The 24976-nt window shown below is 46.8% G+C and overlaps 1 protein-coding gene across 1 annotated transcript in view; it reads right to left on the bottom strand.

Annotated features, from left to right (window-relative positions):
• Positions 1-24976, bottom strand: part of otomp (otolith matrix protein) — a gene marked incomplete at both ends in the record, with an annotated part of 29083 nt that overhangs the window by 3555 nt on the left and 552 nt on the right. The window contains 5 exons of the mRNA XM_084311108.1: positions 882-956; positions 2562-2736; positions 3205-3390; positions 12576-12678; positions 23179-23315. Of these exons, the coding sequence (XP_084167234.1) occupies positions 882-956; positions 2562-2736; positions 3205-3390; positions 12576-12678; positions 23179-23315 (676 nt within the window). The remainder of the gene's footprint in view (positions 1-881; positions 957-2561; positions 2737-3204; positions 3391-12575; positions 12679-23178; positions 23316-24976) is intronic.

The raw sequence follows: 24976 nt of genomic DNA, 5'->3' as shown, positions 1-24976 counted from the left end.
TCTCTCTGTGTGTGTCTTTGTTTCTCTGTCTCTCTCTCTCTCTCTCTTTCTCTCTCTCTCTCTCTTTGTTTCTCTGTCTCTCTCTCTGTCTTTGTCTGTCTGTCTGTATCTGTATCTAATTCTGTCTTTTTCTCTCAGTCTGACTCAGAACACACACACGCTCTCGCACAAACGTGCACACACACGCACGCACACACACGCACACACATCCAGTTCAGTGTAGCCTTTATATGTAATCCAGACTGAGGAGAAACATGATGAAACACTGACACCTAGTGTCTTTATAGGGAATAGCAGCAGTATGTACACTAGACTTTTTAGACGTTTTCTCTGCATCGTTATAACAGAGATGTGTGTGGAACCACCAGGGGGTAGAAAGCCATCGTGGACATTAGAGTCAAACAGGTACTGCAGTAAACTGTGGTCTCAACAAAGGAGGGGTTTGGTAATTGTTCATCTAACTAATGTACTTATTAGTTAGATAACCAATTAATAAGGCAATCCACTCAGTCTGACCAAGAGACTTCCACAATGTCAGATTGGCAGATTTTCCCAAATGATTAATTTGTCAACACACTCATACTGATCCCATGGCTGCGTTGGCTGTGAATATCAACACCCCTGGCTGCGTGTAAAAGAAGAAACCCAACTATCTCTCCCTCACCTCACAGAGATGACAAAGACACATCAGAATTCACAGTATTATGGCCAACAATATTAATTGTGATCTCCAAAAATGGGTCGGGGTCCCACATTTGGTAACATTTTTAAAGGTCCCATTGCCCCGGAAGAAGATGTTTTACATATGAATGTATAGGTAGTAGGAATGATTAAGGTTAAGATTAAGGCTAGAACCTTTCAGGTGAAAAATGTAATGCAACCACTGACCATCCATGTTGTCAAACACAGTGGTGTGTTTGACAAAGGCCACATCGCCCAGATTCTCAGCCACACACCTGAAAGACAACGTGGAAAACACACATCAATCACAGAAACATATTGAATACAAAGACATGGGACACTTGGCAGAATATGTCATGGGGGGGGGGGGGGGGGGGGCAGTCACTAACCCCACAATCACTTAAAGAGGTCATGTGTTTTTCAATTTGTCATGAATTTATTTTCAGATAATCTAAATTCTAGAATAATGTGCTGTGTGTTGTTTTCAACCACAGCAGATATTTCTTTTGATGCCGGCTTTACTGCCACACACCATTGTTCTATTCTATCCATGAGAGGAATGGTTTGGAAAGCCCTGCAGTACTGATGTGGAATAGATCCTATGGCTGGGGAGGACTGCTGCTACTGGACGAGATTACGCAATCATTTATCAATTATACAAATTTTTTTTTTAATTTTTTTTATCTCATTCATTCCATAATAACGTAGAATACACATTTACAGGCGGTTAGGTGGCCGAGCGGAGATTGCGTTCGTCACCAGCCCCGGAGCTGTCACCAGCTTGGCTGGCCGTCTGCACTAATACAATAGACCTGTCTCAAACCCTGCCCCTTTTCTTGATCCTCCAATCACAGCTGTCGCTTACCTCTGACTTCCTCGTACAAACTTTGTTTGTACGAGGAAGTCAGAGGTAAGCGACAGCTGTGATTGGAGGATCAAGAAAAGAGGGCAGGGTTTTGAGACAGGTCCATTGGCTGTATTAGAGGGTGGGAGAAGCTGGCGGGGTGGGTCCGGGTCGTTGTAAACAGCGACTCCTACAGTTCGGTCGGGGCGCCTGCTAAGCGCGGATAGGACTCGAGGGGGATAGTGTGGTCCTCCCACACGCTACGCCCTCTCAATGAGAATCCGCGCTGCCAGGTGAAAAGAAGCGGTGATTGGCTGGACGTGTGTCGGAGGAAGCACGTGGTAGCCTCCACTCTCCCAGATGATCTGACTGTGGGGGGTAAGTGCGCAGCGACCAGGAAGGGACTGGGAATTGGCATACGACTAACATTGGGATGGGAGAAAATTGGAGGAAAATGGAGGGGGAAAAAGACCAATAATAAAATTTAAAAAAATACACATTTACAGACTTTTTTTTAATATGGTCCATTTGCATGTTCTTGGTATCTGATTCTAGGGACATCTATGGATCTCAGGGAATGTATTCCCAGTGTCAGAAATACTGTGTCTGTTACTAGGCTTGAGTAAATTGTAATGAACCAAATGAGAATATCAATTAAAAATGTTTTATCTTTGACTGTGAATAACACCATGCTAAAATTGACCAGACCTGAAAAATCTAAGCAAATTAATGAATATGGAAGATGATTAAACAGAAGGTTTTGTAGATACAGTACTGAATTCTGCCATCCGGACACATGCAATTTGAAATATGATTATAGAATATAGAATATCAGGCATAAAATGGTTATGCGATTAAAATGTGATTAATTAGATTAATTAATTACAAATCCTGTAATTAATTAGATAAAAAAAATGAATCGCCTGACAGCACTAATTATAATTATTATAATTATAATAATAATTATTATTATACAGTATGTTGTGTACCAGGAAGACTGACTAACAGCTACTAAGGATCCTATGAGTGAACACACCGCAGAGCCCCGGCCTCTCCGTAGTGTCTCTCCCGGTGGTTGTTGGCGCAGATGTGCCGGTCGTTCTCGTCTCCGATGCAGGCCTCACACAGGTTCTTGGGGTTGTTACCCCTGGGGTCGTGCTCCATATCCTTGACCCCTGGCACACAGCTGTAGCCAAAGAAGTCCCCCACCGCTGAGAGAGAGAGAGAGAGAGAGAGAGAGAGAGAGAGAGAGAGAGAGAGAGAGAGAGAGAGAGAGAGCGATGGGAAAGCATTAAGAGGGAAAGATCACAAGGCTTCTCCTCTCTCTTTTCTCCTAACCTTTCACCCCCCCCCCCCCCCCCCCTCCCTCTCGTCCTGTGATCTCATACCCTCTGTCCCTGATCGTTTGTCCCTCTCTTCACCTCCACCTCTCTGGGGCGTGGAGGTGGTTTTCCCTGGCTTTCCAATCAGCCCAAGCGTACTCCACCGCTTATCTCAGGGGAAGGTGTACCGGTTTTCACTTCATCTCTGCCCCTCGCCTCCCGGCTTCCTCACCTCCTCCTCCTCTTCCTCACCTCCTCCTCCTCACCTCCCACGACACTACCTATTCATCTTCTCCCTCCCTCCCTCCCTCCCTCCCTTCCTTCCTTCCTTCCTCCCTCCCTTCCTTCCTGTCTCACCTCGGGGGAAGTTGCATTGCTCCCCTACGCTGATCTGGGAGGTGTTGACCAGGTAGCCAATGGGAACGGTCCACCCCACCGTGGTGCGTATCCCGGGGTGACAGGAGCTGCGCTCGTGCATCTCCAGCAGGGACAGGTCGGAGGAGGAGCGCCGCGCCAGCGCCACCACGTAGTAGCTGATGCCGTCTGCTCGGGACGGGGGTCGGGAAGTTATGGAATGGGATTAAAGCAATTTGATTAGAAAAATGGCAACTGTAATCAATATCAATATAAAAAAAAAAAACAATAACCAGAATACAGAAACTGAAAAAAAGCCTGTCATTGTCTGATTACAAAGGAACTTTGTGACTTCTTTGTGAGAGTATGGATTTCATAACATTTTACATAATTGTAGATAATAATAACATTATTACACCTGCGTGTGCAGATCGCTGCGAAGGGGTATTGTGGTCACTCCTGTCCGTGTGTGTGTGTGTGTCTGCCTCAGCCATATACAGTATCCTACAGTTCTGATCAGACTTTGATGAAACTGCAAACATATAGGTTCTTGAATATTTTTCAAATCGGTCAACGACAACTATTTTATTAGAATAAATTTACACCATTGTCCATTGAAATCAATATTGAGAAAAACGTTACACCTTTTCAACGCACGAGGACAACTACACAAAGCCTCGCCTATAGGGATGCCAATTCTGCAGGATTAGCCAGGAGACTCCGGTAATCAGCTCTCGGGCAACGGTTTACAGAGTGAACCTCATATTCATTATAGTACTGTAGATATTCCTATGTGAGGAAAAAAAAGAAAGCCCCCCCCCCCCCCCCCCCCCCCCCCCACACAAAAAAAAAGAAATGCCCGTGAAACGTGTATTATACGTGAAACATGTATATAAGTTGATAAACCTAGTGATCTATGCTAAAAAATTCTTATTATTTTCAGCAAATCTCTTAGATGATTGTGTTTATGGGTGAAGTATTTACAATGTTCGCTATTTGGCAGGATGGAGATAATCCAAACCAGGAGAATTTTTCTTACTTGCTTTAAAAGTGAAATAGAAATACTTGTGACAATTTAAGAGACAAAGGTGTGTTGTTATGGTTAAGAAATGGAGACATCGCAGTGGTTAAGTGAGTGAGTGTGCGTTACTGTCAAACAGTAAATGGTAAATGGCTGCAGTTATATAGCGCTTTTATCCAAAGCGCTTTACAATTTGTTCCTCACATTTTACCCATTCACTCACACATTCACACACCGACGGCGGAGGCAACCATGCAAGGTGCCGACCTGCTCATCGGGAGCAATTAGGGGTTAAGTGTCTTGCTCAAGGACACTTCGACAAGCTGCCCGGGAGGAGTGGGAATCGAACTGGGAACCTCCGGATTACCAGATGACTGCTCTACCTCCTGAGCCACTGTCGCCCCAGTGATTCCAAAGTTGAAGAACACGTGCAGACAGAGGAGCGAAGGAGTTAAATTCTAGTGAAGCGTCTTGCTCCATTCACGGCAGGAATGAAATATAGGCTAATAACACATTTACAGTACAGTACCTAGCTGATGTTACACAGACAGGGTGAGCTTTGCCTGCTCACATGCCCTTCGAGTTGAAACTGCAGTCACTTAAAACTAAATTGTTATTGAAATAAATTGTGTTTTGCTTCATATTCTATGTATTTTGGAGACAACATGATAAACGGAACTGAAAGTAATCCGATTGCATTACTGGGCCATAGTGGGGCTGAGAGACACAGAATAAAACAACAGCAGAATTAGATGTCTATAGGCCCGTTGGTTAGGAAGGCCACTCAGGAGACAGGGGGTTGTTGTTTCAAACCCTGGTACCGACAGTGGCAAAAGAAAATGCAAAATTATAATGTATAATGTACCATGTGTACCAACCTGCTTGGTTACCAACAGCATTGAATCTGTTATCATATAAATACTAGACTACCATACGTACATATACAGATTGGTCTATGAATGAATGAATGAATGAATGACCTTTATTTATATAGCACCCTTCACAGCACGAATGCACAGGGTGCTTTACACTACAGCTTAATATAAAAACACAATAAAACAAAATCAGAAATAAATGACAACAAACAAACAGCAGTTAAAAACAGTGAAACCAGATAGAAAAAGTAGAATAAAAGAATGAGTCACTAATTAAAACAAAACTATAGAACAGTGAGGACAAGAAAAGGCGCCTATGCATGATCAAAAGCCTGCCTGAACAAATGTGTTTTTAGTTGTTTTTTAAAAGAGTTTTCAGAGGGGGCAGTTTGCAGGTCCAGGGGGAGAGCGTTCCAGAGCCTTGGTGCTGTCACCTCGAAGGCTCGATCACCCCTTGTTTTCAGCCTGGACCTGGGGATCACCAGGAGGTGCTGATCGGCAGATCTGAGTGAGCGGGTGTTGGTGTAGGGATGGATGAGTTCCGTGATGTAGATAGGGGCCTGACCGTGAAGTGCTCTGAAAGTGAAAGTGAGGACTTTGAAGTGAATTCTATAGTGTACCGAGAGCCAGTGCAGGGATACCAAAATGGGAGTGATGTGACATGATTTTTTTGACCTTGTGAGTAGCCTGGCTGCAGCATTTTGGACCATTTGTAGTTTATCTGTGGATGATTTGGTGAGACAGGTGAAAAGTGAGTTGCAGTAGTCAAGCCTAGAAGAAATAAAAGCATGCACGGATAGTTCTAGTTCAGAGTGAGATATGATGGTGCGCAGTTTGCTCCATTCTAACTGTATGAGCTTTGATCTTTCTCCCCCACATTTTACATTCTCCCCATGCCTCGTATTTAACGTTGCCATATCTACTTCAGATGCATATCTGACAGAAGAGCACAACAACCTGTCTACGTGACGTTCTACACATTGCACTGCCGTACTAAAAGAAGCGTCCCACTCCTGCGCTACACGTTCACCGTATCTGTCACTCAGTCTTGTGACACAATGGACCTGTCTCAAACCCTGCCCTCTTTTCTTGATCCTCCAATCACAACTGTCGCTTACCTCGGACAAACCAAGTTTGTCCGAGGTAAGCGACAGTTGTGATTGGAGGATCAAGAAAAGGGGCAGGGTTTGAGACAGGTCCATTTCAGATCCATATCTCAAAGGAAGACACGATAAAGTCTATCGCACCGTCTCTACGTGCTTTGACGACGTTCTACTTGTACTGTGTACAACATTCGTGACACATCTCATGTTTGCCCATTATGTCACGTGACGTGTCTTATCTGTGTTTCTTAAGTTCCCCCAGCAACTTGAGAAATAGACTTCAAACTGCCCAGAACAAGCTAGTTAGGATAGTCCTGCAGCTCCCCACTCGTACTCACTTAGACCAGCCCCACTTCAACAGCCTAGGGTGGTTTAGGGTGGGAAAAAAGAGTATACCCATGATAAAACTATGCCTAGTCTATAGGATTTATAAAGGGGAGGTGCCAAGCTACCTTCACAATTACTTCCAATATACCGGGCGGTCAGGTGGCGTAGCGGAGATTGCGCGAGTCGTCACCAATGCAAGAGACTGCGGTCTCGACTCCCGGAATCAGCATTGCCTTGGCTTGGGCTGATCGCTATACTAACTCGTTTGGCTGGGTTAGGGGGAGGGAAGCCGTGGGTGGGAAACTGGCGTTGTGGACAGCGACGCCTACAGGTCAGGTCTGGGCGCTTGCTCAGCAGAGGCAGGACTTGAGGAAGGCAGCGTGACCTCCCACGCGTTACACTTCACCAATGAGAGCCCTCGCTGCCAGGTGAGAAGAGAGCCACTGGCTGTCGCCGCACGTGTCGGAGGAAGCGTGCGGATACTTCAGGGTTCCCTATACCGACCAGTAGGAGAACATGCGCACAACAACCAGGTAGGGGAGAGCTGTGTTCGAGCCCAGCTCTCGGCATTGCTACCAGCTTGGCTGGTCGTTCATACTAACGCAATTGGCAGTGTTAGGGGTGGGAAGCTGGTGGGTGGGGATCGGACGTTGTGGACAGCGACTCCTACAGGTCGGTTGGTGCGCCTGCGCAGCAGAATCAGGAAGCAACAGGGGCGGCGTGACCCTCCCACGCAGACCCTCGCCACTGAGAGATCGCGCTGCGCAGGTGAAAATATGCGACGGCTGCCTCCTCGTGTACCGGAGGGGACACGTGATGCAAGGCTTCGTCCACATTGCAGCCGGCCTGTGGGAGGCATGGCCTAATAACGTTCGAGACAGGGGAGGGTAGAATTGGACAATACGAAATTGGGATGGGAGAAAAATTGAAAATGGGAGAAAAAGTAGATACTTTTTTTTAAACAGGTAGGGGAGGGGGGGGGATTGGCACAACGACTAAATTGGGACGGGGAGAAAACAGAGAAAATCGGAGAAAGAGAGATACAAAAAATTTAAAATTTAAAATTACTTACAATATGTAAAAAAAACAATCACAGCCATGAAACCAGAGGTAGAGACACAAACATAGTTCCGTTTAGATTTAAACTAATTTCGTACGGCCAGCAGACCTCCCGTTACTCAGCTGCAGTTCTGTGGAACAGCCTGTCCAGCAGCATTAAACAGGCCCCCGGGTTAACTGGCTTCAAAGAGCATGTACGATCATGGCTGTCGGCATAGGAAATAGAGGGTAGCATATTTTTTTTTTTTTTTTTTGATCAAATTTTTTATTGACATTCTCACGAAACAAGACAACACATTAACCACAATCACAATACATAGAACTTCACAAGAAAATAACAAAAACAATAATAATAATGACTAACAATTATACAGACAAGAGAAAGAAACCAGAGTTCAACCTACTAAATTAATTCCAAGGGGTACTATCTAATAAATGGTCTTTCCCAGTGTTCAGTCCCGATTCCCGGCCGTGTGACCCCATATTAATAAAACGTACATCTCCAACCCACCACAAGGACCATTTTTTGGGGGAACACGACCTGAAAACAGAGCAATGAACCTTCATGAAAAAACAAAAACCTGTAGGTGTTCCATAGACTCACAGAGACCGTGTAAAAGTGGCCAAACAGTGAAGAACTAGTTAAATAGCTGCCCCCCCATAATATCCCCAGCTAAACTCAAGATGACAAGACAAGGGACAAGACAGACAAAAACATTTCCTCCTCCCCCTCCCAAGAGACCGCCGGACTCACCCGTGAACACGCACCCCAACCCCGCTCAGCCGCACACTGCGGTCTTTACCTTCTCAGCTGCTGCGAACCACAGGTCAATTCCAGCCTGCCCCACCCCAATCACCCGGGCTGTGGATATCTCAAGATAAATCACATCCAATAGAGTTAGGGACCAGTTAATCATTGTAAGCTTCTCAGGCTCCTTCCATCTCATTGCTATTAGCTTCTTCGCTGCTGTGACGCCCGCTAGGACAACCCTTTTCAGTTGTACGGACGCGGGTAGTGTCGTTATATCGTTCAGGAGTAGCGTAACAGCTGTGAATGGGATAGTTAAGCCACACAGATCTGAAAGTTTGTCCGTTATTGACCTCCAGAAGCGGGCCACTGGTGGGCAATCCCAATACATATGCATATAAGTGCCAGTGGCCTTTTGAGAGCACAAAGTGCACCGAGAGTCGGTTATCAGTCCCATAGCAAATAGCTTCCTAGGTGTAAGATAGGTCCTATGAATATAATTAAAATTAATTTGCTGGTGATTGGGGTTGCGGGAAGATAATGCCACATTTGCCCAAACATCATCCCAGTCAAACTCGGGGTCCAACTCCGGGATATCCACACGCCAGATTGTATCCAATGATAAATTTTTATACGTGGATTGAATTAAGAGCGTATAAAAGTCGGAGACAAACCCTCTGGATGTCGTCCTGTCCACTATGAGCCTGAGGAAGGGGTGTGGGTGCAAGGCTTGAGCCCACGGTACGCCATGCGCCCTCAGTGCTGACCTTAGTTGAAGGTAAAGAAAGAAGGACTCGCCAGGAAGATCATAAAATTCTCTTAAGTCCTGAAACGCACGGAGGCCGTTCTTATCATAAATATCCTCCAGAGTATGCACTCCCCTCCTTTGCCATTGAGGAATATTAACCGGCTTGTGTCCAACAAGTAATTGCTGGTTATTAAAAATTGGAGAGTCCAGGTGCCAAGGGCATTTAACCCCACACGACCTCTGTACATTACGCCACGTTTGGATCACGTGAGTTATGATCGGTCCATACCTCAGCCGGCATTTCGCAATAGAGACAGTGGAGTACACTACATCCTGCAATCTTAGCGGAGACACCGCCGCCGCTTCTAAGGAGCGCCACGATACAGCCTCTACAGGGTCTAGCCAGCACATCAGAGGTCTCAGTGAAAAGGACCAGAAATAAAGTTTAAAATCAGGGATTGCGAGGCCCCCATCTTGTTTCCTACGTTGAGTAGTAGCCCTTTTGATTCTCGGGCGTTTGTTATTCCAGACAAACTTAGATACCATCGATTGTACCTTGCGCCAGTGGTCTATTGGAGGGGGCAGGGGGAGCATTGAGCTAATAAAATTTATCCTAGGCAGGATGTTCATTTTGATTATGGAAGCCCGGGCTTGTAAGGAGTTAGGAAGGGACGACCACCTGTCTAGATCCTGGCGTATTTTATCATAAGTACCCGTGAAGTTGTACTTAGTAGTTTGGTTCAGCGTGGGGAATATCTCTATGCCCAGGTATTTAAAATGTTCTACTATGGGGATATCAGCTGGTAGTCGTACCGCCTTGGCCAGTTCATTAAGAGGTAGGCAGGCTGATTTGTTCCAGTTAATCTTAAAACCTGACAATTTACCAAAGTCGTCGATTATCCTCAATAATTTTGTGGCCGACCGGGAGGGGTCGTCCATGAAAATCAGCAGGTCATCCGCATAGAGAGCAATTTTGTGTGGAGTATTGTTGACCATTATGGGGACGATGTCCTCCGATTGCCTAATAAATTGGGCCAAAGGTTCGAGGGAAAGCGCGAACAGTCCCGGGCTCAGAGGGCAACCCTGTCTAGAAGATCTGGAGACTGGAAAGAGTGTGGAGCAGTTTTTGCCTGTCAGTATCATCGCAGACGGCGAGGCATACAGGACTTTAATCATATGAATAAAACTCTTTCCAAGACCCATGACCTCAAGTACCTTCCACAGGTATGACCACTCAAGTCTGTCAAACGCCTTCATGGCATCCAAAGACAGAACTGTGGATGGAGTTGTATTGTCTTTACTGTTATCGATTACATGCAACAGCCTCCTAAGATTATCTGCAGCCAGACGCCCCGGGATAAAACCAGTTTGATCGCAGTGTACCAATACAGACATAAATCTCTGCAGGCGACGGGCCAGCACCTTGGCAAACACCTTTAAATCGGCCCCGAGAAGACTCAAGGGTCTATAGCTACCACAATCATTGGGATCTTTGTCCTTTTTGAGAAGTAAAGAAATCAACGCCATATTGACATCTCTTGAGAACTCCCCTTGTTCGATAGCGTAATTGATCATATCGAGCATCAATGGACCCAGTTGGTCCCAGAAAGCTAAATACACTTCGGGTGGAATACCATCCCAGCCTGGCGCCTTACCCCTCTGCATTTCAACAATAGTCTCCCTCAGTTCTACGAGAGTAATCGGTCTCCCCAGTTCCTTGGCCTCTTCCTCAGAAATGTGGGGTATCTCAAGCCCGCCAATGAACGATTCAAATCTAGAGTCATCCAGATTACCCTCTGAGCTATATAACTGTGAGTAGAACTCTTTAAAAGTGTCATTGATCTTTTTCGAATCAGTAGTGACTGCACCCTGGCTCGTCCTAATCGAGGGGATATCTGAGAAATGATCATTTGAGCGTATTTTCATTGCCAATAGATGGCTAGGTCTGGAGCCGTGAAAATAGTAATTTTGTCTTGTCCTATGTATCAAAAACTCAGACTGTTGTTTAAGTATGGAGTTTATTTCTTTTTTGACTATCTTACGTTGTGTGTTTAGTCGTTCATTATAGTCAGTTTGCAAGGATGCGTATAGGTCCGCATATAATGATTCCAGTCCTTCTAGCTTTTTTGACCGGGATTTTCGCAAATTGGAGGCAAATAGTGTGACATGACCCCTGATGAATCCTTTCAATGCGTTCCACAGGACCCTAGGGTCTTCTACTGTGCCAACGTTGATCTGCAAAAATTCAGCTAGTTTACTCCTGAACTCAGAACAGAAGTCATCGTTCTTTAGCAAGGTCGAATTAAAACGCCATCTGGGAGCTCTTGCGGAGAGCCTGCCAAAGGTTGCCGTAAGGAAAATCCCCTTGTGGTCTGAGAGAGCCAAGGGAACCAATGAGACATCGAAACTATCAAACATATTAGGGGACGCGAATGCATAGTCAATTCGAGAGAAGCTTTTGTGTCTGGCTGACAGGTGAGAGTAATCTCTGAGGGTGGGGTTGCATATGCGCCAGAGGTCTGTGAGCCCCGTGTCTTTGGCCCACATCCTGAGGGCCTTAGAGGCCCGTTTCTGGTCGCTCGTTTCAGAGGGCCCGGACCTATCCATCTCCGCATCCCAGCACGCATTAAAATCGCCACCCACAATGAGAGCGTATCCATTAAGTTCCAACATATTCTTCGTGATTGTATTATAGAACGCTGAATCAAATGTGTTAGGAGCATACAATGCTATTATAGCCATCTTCCTATGCAAGAATTCAACTTTTGCTATAGTAATCCTTCCCTCCGTGTCCGACCATACATCCAAGATTTTGATATCAAGGTTACGTCTTGTAACTATGACTACTCCTTTCGTCTTATCATCGGCTGAGGATGAGGAGATAACGTGATATTGCCGATTTGCCAGTCTTGACACGTCACCTACTATTAAATGCGTCTCACTAAGGAGAGCAAGGTCAATATTTCTCCTCTTCAATAGCCAAAGGACACTGGCACGCTTGTGTGGGGCGTTAAGCCCTCCTGCGTTCCAAATTAAAATATTCAATTTAGCCATGGTCGAGCTTGTATAAGTGCGTAGAGAACATACCCGTGCAGCCAGGCTGAGTACAGAGGTGCCGATCCCGGCGGGCCCGGACGGTCAATCCCAGGAGTTCAGAGGAGGAACACTTACACATATATAAGACAACAGTACATAGAACACATAAAAATACCACCCCAGCTACAGCCCCCCCTCCTTCTACTCTAAACCCTAACCCACCCGTCCTACTATAAGTCCTACTAGCATATTTATTTATTATTATTTTATCTTCAACTGTATAGTATTGTATCTTAATGTTTTATGATGTTGTTTCATGTTGACGTATGTCCTGTTTTTTAATACCAGGGACCATGATGGAAATAAGTGCTTGCATTTTATCATGTTTTTATCCCCTTGGATGATGTATCTAATCCACAATCAAATCAATCAATCAATCAAACTTGGGACCACTCACCCACTCCGTTGTAAGACTCCCCCGCAGACACCTCCAGGCCGTGGCAGAAGCCGGCAGCGTAGACGTCGTCTGCGAACATGGTGGCTGCGTCAGCTGTCCCTTCCTGAGAAAGACAAAAACAAAAACAGAGGGACATTACATGTCATGGACGACGTGCAATAGAATAGAATAGAACAGTCTTTTGTATCTGTTGCAGTAATGGGAGGAAAGTAAAAATAAAAAATAAAAAGTACCTGCAATACAGATATGTATTTCCACCAGGCGGAAGCTGGGGGAGATCATGTCATCGGTTCCGCGCGTGTGTGCGTAATTTGTCTGTCTGTCTGTCTGTCTGTCTGTCTGTCTGTCTGTCTGTCTGTCTGTCTGTCTGTCTGTCTGTCTGACTTTCTGTCCACAGCTAATCTTGCTAACGATAGGTTATGTAGATAACCTAGTTATATTAGTATAGGCTAAGCTCCCGCTCTGAGCCTTACGAGATACTCTATATCGCCTGTGATACCTAATGTATCTCCCACGAACAAAAACACATGCACCCCACCTGTATGGGGCCCCGCCCCTTATGGTGGCACCACCCATATAATCATGACTCTGGTCATGACACACCCTTCCTCGCCAAAAACCCGTCCCAGGAAAAGATCCCTCAAGAGGGAACTCAGGGCGCGCAGAGCGGGAGCTTAGCCTATACTAATATAACTAGGTTATCTACATAACCTATCGTTATATTTCGTATGGCATCGCTCCCGCTCTGAGCCTTACGAGATAATGGGGAAGAGCGGGTGCGAGACCCGACAGATGTACCCCCTGAGGACCCGTAAGCCCACATCAAGGGGTGCGGGGAGCCCTGTCACCCCATCCTTCCTAACGAAGGGGGGGCGCAGTCAACTCCACCTGAATGCGAACAAGAGGGAGCCAGAACCCCTTGAACACACCGTACAGGCGGAACCACGTGTGACTCAACACACTGCGGCCCATACCCATACACTCCCGCTACCCGACCAAAGGACGGGAAGCAGGAAAGGCCACAGACCCCAGAACCGCCTGGGAGACAGAACCCCCGGTCATGTCCATGAGGTAAAACCTTACAAAGGAGCCCGGGGAGGACCATGAAGCTGCAGCACAGATGTCCTCCACCGAGGCCCCACCCAGGAGAGCGGCAGAGGCAGCCACCCCACGAGTGGAGTGCGCCCTGACGCCCCCAGGGGGATCCTGCCCAGCCAGCGTGTAGCAGAGGGTAACACCCTCGCACAACCAATGGGACAGGCGCTGCTCCGACAGTGCCTTACCAGCACGAGCCCCACCGTAACAGACAAAAAGCTGGTTGGTAACCCTGAAATCCTGAGTACGGCTGAGGTAAATCCCCAAGCACGGACTGGACATGACAGGTGAAGGCCCGCATCTAACTCACCAGTGTGAGGAGGAGGACGAAACGCCTGAACCACAATATCCCGGGAGCGGAAGGAACTCCGGATATTCTCAGGCACGAAAGCAGGATTAGGTCGCAGAGTGACACCGCAATCGGTCCGAAAAGACAGGCACTCTGGACGTACCGAGAGAGCACAGAGCTCACCTACGCGTTTAGCGGAAGTGACAGCCAGAAGGAACGCGGTCCTGAAGGACAGCTGTCCCAACGGCGCCCGCTCGAGCGGCTCAAACGGGGCCAAGGACAACCGACCGAGGACCAATTGAAGATCCCAAGTCGGAGCCAAGGAGCGTTGCACCGGCTTAACGCCGTAAGCGCGACAGTGGAGGGAGCATGCGCATTCCAGATGGTAACACCATCAGGATCAAGAACCTGCACCCCTCAACGTACCCGTCCCAACAACTGACCTAACAGATGTATGGGGAAGAATCCCTGGCGGCACGGCATCGGTCCCAGACCTGCCTGGCCATGTCCAGACGCAATCCTCACCAGTCAGGATGAGGGCCGCCCCGCGACAGTACACCTGCACCCACATTCTCCCTGCCGGGGATGTGGGGAGCCCTTAGGCCGCGCAGATGGAGGACGCCCATAGCCAGCCGCCCGCCGCCTGGTGCAGACAGGGGGAGCGTACTCCTCCCTGTCTGTCGATACACAACACTGACGTCGTATCGTCCGTCCTGATCAACACCATTTGTGGACCAGAAGGACCGCTTTCAACACCAACACATTGAACGTAGCGCAGATCGGGCAGCATGGTTTGCCAGCTGCCCCCTACTGCGTTGGCCCGACGCATCACCAGCGAGGGAGGCGTCGGTGAAAACGCGACGTGAGACAGCGCCGTAACCGTCCTAGGACGGAACCTCCCGAGCGTGTTGACAACACGCTCCGAGATGGATGCCCATAGCCCTCCAACCGTTGACTGGGAAGAGGAATACTCTACATCCAGTCTACAGCAACCCCAGGCTGGTAGAGACCTGCCTGGTACGAGACCTGACGATCCACCTTGACCGCGAAGGACCAGAACGTCATCAGGGCAGAACACTCCGTAACCCCGGATGACGCAGAGGCCCCAGTGCGGCCTCCACGCACTTGGTGAAGATGCGGGGAGCCAGAGAAAACCGAACGGCAGCCTCTGGTACTCATACGCTAACCCTGCAAAGGAAGCGTAGGTAAGCCCTAGGATGGAAGATCGGGGATGCGCATACGCATCCTACAGGTCTATGGAGGAGAACCAGACCCCCACCTGACAGTGTTCAACAGGTAGGAGACGATCCAAAAAATGCTGAACCTTCCCATGGGACAGGTCCAGCCTGGGTCTTACACCCCTCCCTCCCGACTTCTCGGGCAGAGAACACCGGGAGGAGAACGCCACGACGATGGCTTGCTTCGTCCACAGAGATTGGATCTCGTCGACCAGAGCTGTCCCTGCTGGAGACCCCGACAACAGGGTCTGTACCAAACCTGAAAACGGGTGGGGTTGTGTAAACACAAGTCCCCGCCTCACCATTCTCTCCATCTACCTCGACATATGGTACTGCCGTAGTCATATGTGACGACACTCCCAACGCACCCGCCGTCACGTGGCGCAGGTCCGCCAGGAACTGTAGATAGTTGGCCCGGTCCCCCCCGCTGTGCGAAGACAACCCTGGAATCGTGCGAGGAGCGCGTTCCGTGTCGGAACACCTGACCCTGACACCACCCACGAGGCAATCGCACCCAAGGGGGAACCCCGACAGAAAAGGGCCTGTCTGATACGGGGGGCTTCCGATCAAAAAAGCCCCCCCACTGAACACCCCTCCAGAACATGCTGAAGGAGTTGTTCCGCAGCCGGACATGCAAGGTGTAAGGCCCCCATGGGTTCCTACACACCGTAGCCCTGCAGTGATATCACTACCACCCCAAACCATGTGAGCTGCGACCACTTGCCAATATTCCAGGAGTGGGAGCACCAACATGATACCTGGCCTGGCGAAGGCGAGGCCGGGGAAGCCCGCACTGTGTGCCTCAAAAGGTTTCGAGCCCCCCTGCTGACAACACTTAAGTTGACAGACGTAACACCAGGCTCAACCAACACAGTTCAAGGTGTGGGAGCCGCTTGACAGCACAACATTCTCACGGACAGACCCAGGCTCAGCCATCAACTGGGTGTCAGCCCCTGTCTCCATGAGAAGCGAAGAATGGGGCCGCATACGCTTCAATGAAGGTTCGCGGCCCGCAGCCAAAGGAGAATGCTCAGAGCCCCGCCTCTGGGGATACCAGAGAGAGGATTGAACGGGGAGCGGGCTGCTCGCGGCAAAATGACGACGGAGTGGTTTACCAACACCGAAATCACCCAAAATGGCCGATCCCTCGGCCGCCAAGACTGTCGGCCTCGCGATACCCTGTCGATTCTCCAACCAGGGCACCACTGGCGGGGGAAACATGGCCGCCTGTCGAGGGCCCCGTCATCGCCGCTGACGAGGCCGTGCTCTCTCTTCTTCTGGCTGCGCGGTGTGAGGCGGTGTAGGGCCTAGGACAATACCGCCCGCACTCCAGCAGAAGACCAAAATCCCCTGCGGAGAGGGGAACCCTGAGCGGTTATAGCTTGCGGCTGGGTCAAAGCTAATAACGTCAACATCCTCGACGGAGTGGTTTACCAACACCGTGCGCGATGTGTCGACGTCGGCCGGCCCTCAAGGCCCCTCCACCAGACACCATCTCGCCAGGCCGACCCATGGTGTCGGCCGGGCGGGGCATTGTTTCAATATATCAAAAACAAAGGACTGACGTTAACATGGAGCACCAGTGGTGATTGCAAACAGCACCCTCCACTGTGGTGTGGACCATGAAAAGGTTAAATGAATAAAAAGAGCTAAACCACAAAAACTGTAGAATGAGCAAACCCATACACACAAAGTTTAAGGGGAGACGGACCAGACCCGTCTTCATTCAAAATATTCACAACAGAACACCAGCCCTAGTTTAGCCCATTTACCAAAAAAGGTAAACAAAGCCCCCCCCCCGCACTACTCCCCCAGTATACCGATTGACCATCAGTATGAATGGTTTGAGAGGAGAGAAAGCTGTAGCAAGACAGACCTTCTCATAGCAGAGTGACAAAATGAAACAATAGCCCCCTACACAGGGCCGCCCCAGGAGATGGGGGGCCTCGCGTCTAAAAACGCACAGGGCCTCACATTTCTCCCAAGCGGCCCTGCCCTTATACTACTGCAGCCTAACGCCAGGCAATGTGGAACCCAAGACAACAATTGCCTGTGCACAGACACGCAACATGTTTACCATGTCGGCTGGACCCATAGCCCCACTACCCGACGCCAACCCAGATGGGAACACCGTTCAACAAACCCCGCCGGAACACAAGGTAATACCTGGCTAGAACCTAGCCACGACCTACCCCGTTGTCAACCCATTTACCCGAAAAAGGTAAATAGAACTCAAAACCCCACAACAGCTACCGACTGACCTTCATTGATGAACCGGGCAAGAGGCGGGAGAGTGACAACATCTCACGGCGGAGACATTAAAACAGCATAGCAATTAGCAGTAGTGATAGCATGCGGCAGTAGCGATAGCATGTTAGCATAGCTTTAGATGTTTTAGCAGCACGCCCAAGACAGCTTGGAAACCGTTCCCTGCAGAGAACGTTCACCAAACCATCTTGCCCCTGGCGCCAACACACAACAAGGTTGTGTTAACAACACAAACCAGCATTACTAACACTAATACCCATGCCTGAAGACACAGGGCCTACCTGAGTACAAGCTGGCCCGACAGCCAGCCTTGTACAGCTGAACCTCGATGTGCAGTCATCAACCGAGGAACATCACAGGCCCGTCGTGTCGCCGAAAACATGCGTCGAAGATGCCAGGGGCCAGCAACCTCCGGTAAGCTTCCAACATTATTAATCTTCCTTAATCTTTTACATTCCGCTAGCTCGCATGGTGCAAGCATCCAGTGCGCTGGGACGAAAATAGAGGAAGGGTGTGTCATGACCAGAGTCATGATTATATGGGTGGTGCCACCATAAGGGGCGGGGCCCCATACAGGTGGGGTGCATGTGTTTTTGTTCGTGGGAGATACATTAGGTATCACAGGCGATATAGAGTATCTCGTAAGGCTCAGAGCGGGAGCGATGCCATACGAAATATAACTACAGGGCCGATTTGGATGAGACGTTGCTCATACATCCATGTTTATCTGACCAGGATTCTGGAATCTTTTTACATTGAACATTGTCCAAGAGGTCAATACTACACAGGTTCACTGGTAATCAGCTCTCTGGCACCTGTTTGAACCTGTTGTCAGTGATATACCCATAGATATATATAGAACAGATAGCTTACCCGCGCTGCCGGCCAATGGAGAGCGACGTCGGCGTAGGGCGGCCATCTTGCACCCAGGCAGCTCAGCTACTGATAACATTAATGTCTATGGTGCATGTACTATTTAAATAACCATAGATTGCTCAATTCTTTACCGATTTTCAAACGGGTTGGTTTGCTATAAACATCAAAGATGTAGTTATGATACTGCATACTTATATGCATCATAAATGTATCTAAAGATGTTTTTTTACAAACCGCTTGAATCATAGCCACGTTAATAATGCTTGTAATAGGGCGGCTAAGTGGCGCAGTGGGCAAGGCGCTCACCACTAATGCAGGAGATGCTGGGTTCGAGCCCAGCTCTCGGCATTGCTACCAGCTTGGCTGGTCGTTCATACTAATACAATTGGCAGTATTAGGGGGTGGGAAGCTGGTGGGTGGGGATCGGACGTTGTGGACAGCGACTCCTACAGGTGGGTTGGTGCGCCTGCGCAGCAGAATCAGGAAGCAACGAGGGCGGCGTGTGAGAGATCACGCTGTTCAGGTGAAAAGATGCGACAGCTGCCTCCTCGTGTACCGGAGGGGACACGTGATGCAAGGCTTCGTCCACATTGCAGCCGGCTTGTGGGAGGCATGGCCTAACAGCGTTCGAGACAGGGGAGGGTAGAATTGGACAATACGAAATTGGGATGGGAGAAAAATAGAAAATGGGAGAAAAAGTAGATACAAAAAAATAATAATGCTTGTAATAAACCAAACCGTTTGTAAATCCGTCAATATTTCAGCGAGTTATGAATATTTTTGTCTGTGCAGATCACTCACCCTCCAACAGCTACCATAGAACGTAACAGAAAGGCTGACTGGGGCAAGATGGCGGCGGTTCAGCGACGCTGGTGACTCCTCCTTAAGCTATCTAGTGTTCTATATATATCTATGGATATACCTATCCATTAACTCTTTAAATGCCAGACCCGAGATATCTCGGGTTTTGGTAGTTTTTTCTTTTATTCGCTATTTTTATTCATTATTCATCCATTGACCTCGGTGTTGCCATATGAAAGGATTTTGAGATCGCCAAAGTGCAATACCAGCCGCATCCTGCCAGATGGCAGTGTCGCCCACGCTTTGAAACCTTATATCTAACTCTGTGTTACACTCAAATGTCTCTGGGCGCTATATTTAGATGGAGCCGAGTAAGTCACTTCATCCGACCTATTCGAAACGCATCTGGCACACTCGATCCATAAGTTGTGCCAAATTATGTCCGGGACCAGATGGACACCAATACTGGAAATCGCGATCAGACAATTGGAATATTGTTTTTGGAATACCACCGACCCCAGGTAAGGACTATCTGACATAAGTTTCAGCTTGATCCAACAATGTTTTCATATCCATCCAGCTGATCGGCTTCTGTAGTGTTCAACACGAATGCCGTTACTGGCAATCAAAGCATCAGAAACGACCCCCCTCCCCCCTTTTCATGCATTCATGATGAAACATAATACCTATTATAGACATTTGATTTGGAAATAGTAGCGTGTCCAGGCAAGAAACGCCAACGCGTATAGTAGAATTCACGTTGCGCCCTATTACTCGCTTCCTAGGAATTATCCCAGATCACTCTGAAATTATACTTATATTCACCACGGGATAACGCGTGAATGTATTCATGACATTTTTTTCTCTTTTTTGCATCTTGGACGGAAGAAAGTCGGTGTCAAATTACTATAGTATTGTCTCCATAGCTATAATATAGAATATAGATATAGCTCTACAAACAAGGTGACACACTCCTATCTTTAAAGCGTGGCATAGCTACAACGGGACCCGGCTAATCCCTGGCGCTGAATGAGTTAAACACATGTATTCATTAATTTCCATCATTGTCCATATCTCATGAACTGTTTGTTGTAGAGACTTATGGGTCGTGTCAATTAACTTAAAGTTTTAAAGATGTATTAGAGTATAATAGCGTAATAGTTTGTAATAGTGTTAGTGTAATTGTGTAATAGTGTACTCGTGTGCTAGTGTGCTAGTGTAATAGTGTAATAGTGTGTCATATTGCAATAGTGTGTAATCGTGTAATAGTGTAATAGAAATAATGAGGGGAGATCTGCTTTCATTGGTCTATGTTTTGCCCCACCCCCTAAACTTAAGCCACACCTATTGTGTAGCCTACTAGAAAAGAAATGGGTGGCTGCCACCTAGTGGAGATTTGTGCTCTACTGAGTGCACCTTTCTAGTTCTAATAGTTTATTGAAAAAGAGTGAATACTTGTGTTGCCTGATTATCAGACTGAAGTGCATTTCACTTCATTTGGGTCTGGATCCAGGCAAATGTCTGCGATGAGATACTCAGTAACATACGATTTAGATGATGACACTAAATGTCATTTTACACATCTGATGGTCAATGATGATAAGAATAATGTCCAATTTCCAGTCTGTACAGTGGAATACATTGTATTCCATTGATTTTGGAGCTTGACTCTGATAGTGTCCAAAAACAATCCAATGACATAACTCCCTTTGGATGATACAGTGGATTACTTTACCGATTGAAATGTCTGAGCAGGTAATCAGTCATCTGTAGCGGACTACATTAAATAACCCTGCCCGGTGGCGCACCACGTAACTACGCTTGCAGTGTAATCGCAATGTCCTGGGTTCGAATCCGTTGAGAGATGTGTTGCAGGTCCTCCCCATCTCTCTCTCTCTCCCAATGTCCAACTGTCCTGTTGTTATGTGTACGTTCACATGGTGGTGGCTACTTACTGTCTTTTGTGTTGCATCCACATGGTGGTGTGGCTGTAGTGTTTAATTAAAGCAGTCATTTGTTCTTGTTCTTTCTGCCTGTTCTACCTTGTTTTTTGCTTCTGAACCAAGAAGGCTGGTGTATAGCCAGCTCTCCACTCTTGTTATTTAAAAATATAGTGAATAAATATTATAATTATTGCTAAAAACGTGTCCGACTTCATGCTGTCCACCATTTTGCAACCAAGGTATGGGGAAACGAGCCATCTTCTTGTGACTGTTGAGGCCTTAGGCCTTAGGGCAAGACATACAGGCTTGGTTGTAACACCTGTCAATAAAAAGCACTTAAAAATGCCCCAAATTTTTTTATAATAATAATAAACATTTAAAATTAAATAAAATAAGGGCGGCCGGGTAGCGCAGCGGACTAAGCGTCTGTCTACCACCACAGAGACAGTGGGATCGAATCCAGCTGTGGTGCTTCCGGGTTGGCCGACTGTTCATACTAACACAATTGGCAGTGTTAGAGGGTGGGAAACCCGGCGAGGGTGGGTCCTGGTCGTTGTAAAACAGCGACTCCTACAGTTCGGTCAGGGCGCCTGCACAGCAAGGGAAGAATCTAGGAGAGGTGGTGTGACCTTCCACACGTTACACTCTCCCAGTGAGAGTCCACGCTGCCAGGTGAAAAGAAGCGGTGGGCTGGGTACACATGTGTCGGAGGAAGCATGTGATAGTCTCCGCCCTCCCGGACCGATAGGGGGTAGAGTGCGCAACAACCAGGAAGGGGATTGGGAATTGGCATAACGACTAAGGCTGAGGTTACACCTTTCGTATCATCTTCGTATTGTTTTCTTATACGCATCGCCGCGTATCGCCGCGACGTCATGCGCCTCGAGTCACACTTTCGTTTTTTTTTCGTTTTTGTCACCAGAGCACACTGATGTAGTACACTGCCAAAGCAGTAGGTGGCAGTAGGTGGCAAACATGAAGGCAATTTCAACCAATCAGAACGAATGTGCCAATACACTTCCCGGAAGCTCCAGCAAAATGTCAATAAGGCAGGCGCCTATGCCGCGCCACCATCTTGCTCAATGCAGCAATTCTTTTTCAGCAAAGCCTAATAAAAGTGCAATAAACAAAACGGATACATTCACTGTGTGTTCTGCCTGTCATTTGTTGATGAAACAAAACTAACATCAACACAAGTGACCACCAAGAGCGGATAGTTTAGGCTAACAAACGATCGGTAGCATTGTAGCATTGTTAGCTGCATGCTAACGTCAATGGAGTATGCCATTATAACAATATAGCATTGTGGCTAGAAGCTAACGTTAGCTCACGCTACTTAGCCAGCATCAAAACTGATGATATCGCGAGCTATCAGTAGTTAGATAACATTAGAGACAACGCTGTGTGTATTAAACAAAGGTGAATAGATGACTGGGCCATTTTGTTTAATGCTTCTTAAGTTGAAAGAGGAACTCTGAGCTAACAGGGTCTGAATCCTGATAGCTCACGTTAGCCAGCTGCTCATGCCATCGGTAATGCTAGCAGAATGAATGGATGTAAACTTTATTTAACATATTGCATATGGGTACAATACAATACGGCTCAATACAAACAATTGTTAAGGGAATGCAGACTGTTGTAGCTTGGACTGGGGTCCTTATAACAATAACTTGACAACACATGGTAGCTGAAGCTATTTGGGACACGGAGCTCTGTCCCAAACACACACACACACACACTCTGCTGTCACCGGAAGGGCACGCAGATGGTATCTACTGCGCATGGGCGTTTTCGCAACAACGGCTAGCGTGCTGACTACACGCTGTTTGTCGACTCGTTTTTTTGCGTATCTCCAAACGCAAACACAATTTTGCGTTTCAGCCGTATCCACAAAAAAACGCCAAAAAACGCGTTTCTGTGTAGATAGGACATGAAACGTCGTCAAAAACGTATAAAAAAACGCCAGGAATACACTAGTCTAACCATAGCCTTACATTGTGATGGGAGAAAAACGGAAAAAAGAAGGAGGAAATAGAGAATAAAAAAATTATAAAAAATAAAATAACCCTCCCCAACCCTGTTCCTTCAGGCACCTTGATCTTGTCCATACAGTCTCTGGCGCTGTCCCCCCGGACACACAGCAGGGTGCCCCTGATGTTCTTAGCCTTGGCGTTCCCGGCTAGATCCCAACACTTCTTCTCCTCTGCGTCGCTCACCACGCACCAGGAGACTGAGAGGACGAGAGAAGACAGGCACGCAGTGAAGCATAAAAACATACAAGAAACAAAGTATAAGGTATAAAGTGCATCTATATGGTTTAGCAGCGTTTTTACAGGGCAATACAGAATTGTAGTTCTTTCAAGTAATATAGGATTCGTTGTCAAGGTGCACTACTAGACTATTAGACTATACATTAGTTTGGTTGTCGAGTAACCATTTTTTTAGATTGAATTTAAAGGATGGAAATGATGTACAATCTCTTATGGTCAAAGCCAAAGGTATAATCATTCCAGATTAAACAGCCCTGAACTGAGAGGATGTTTTTACCGAAGGCGGTTTGCCGGCCGAGCACTTCGCAATCCCCTCTAGTGGATTGTTTTTGGAGTTGGTGTGTAAAACATGGATGTAAAGTGTACACAAACAAACCTTCATGTGTCCTGCAAACACCTCCAAGAACAAATGGACAGACAAACCCTTAGAGTCATGATACACTGGGCAACTTTTAGGGAAAACACTGCTCAAGTCGTTGCCGCAGCATTGTTGCTTTAATTACACACTTAGGAACATCTTGTTGCCGGGAAAACATAGCCAGCTAAATCTATGCGGGAACATCAAAGTAAGCTGGAAGACTTGTGTAGCCTCCTCAATTCAAGATGAACATTGAACTATCATGCATTTTTGTACAATTATCAGTTATCAGTTATCAATTATCATTCGAAATGTCTGGCACTGTTTTTTTTCTTTTTACTATAAGTAAAAGTATATTATATAATGTATTATACTCATTTATGTTATATTAAGTCAAATGAATGGAAGAAAAAATGTATATGTAAGGGGGTAGGGATCAATAAGCTTAGCTTCCCTCTACTCCTTTTTTGAACATGACAACTAACTAACTACATTGCTCTTGACTTTTTGTTTATAATTTCTTTTTCATTATGATTGTTCTGTTTGACGGAGCTTCATATTGTGATTTGTTTGGAGGAATGTGGAGAATACATGTTCAAAAATAAACTTTTTCATTAATTCATTCATTCATTCATTCATCCATTCATTCATTCATTCATTCATTCATTCATTCAAATGTCTGGCACTGGTGTGCTTTGTGTTTTTAATGTTTACTGTGTGATTATTATATTCTCTGCCAAGTGAAGCCAAAGGCTTTTTCTTCACTTTGTGTGGACAATAAAGTTGCATTCCATTCTATTCTAACATTTGAATATATTTTGGACCCTGTGTGTCACTGTTTTGCCTGTTGCTGGGAGTGTTTCCCCATCTACTATTGCACAAAAGGTGTCCCTGTAGTGTGTATCGCTCCCCTCAGCTCCTCAATTCATCCTCTAAAAGCCCATCCGTTTTTCAGTTTCTTCTTGATATTCTGGTTATTACACAATTATATCATACAGTAATGTTAAATAACTGCCAGATATTGAAAGATGAAGTAATAATGAAAGAAGGGGCAAAAGCATTTACTCCTAGGACGTTCTTTGACCATTTTACACCAACAAATACAAGAAATATCCAGGCAGAATTCTATATACAAAGTCCTACATAGTCCTATAAGGGTTAAGCAAAGCGTTGGGAGGAAATGCCATCAGTATAAACCCATAGGTTGCAGATTCTGATATTGGCAACATAATGCTCTTCATCAGAGCATATATTTATCATTTT

The sequence above is a fragment of the Notolepis coatsorum genome (genome assembly GCF_963971535.1).
Source record: "Notolepis coatsorum genome assembly, chromosome: 3".
NCBI classification, from domain to species: domain Eukaryota; kingdom Metazoa; phylum Chordata; class Actinopteri; order Aulopiformes; family Paralepididae; genus Notolepis; species Notolepis coatsorum.
Note: the sequence above shows the minus strand (reverse complement) of the source record. Positions and strands in the feature narration are given on the sequence as shown.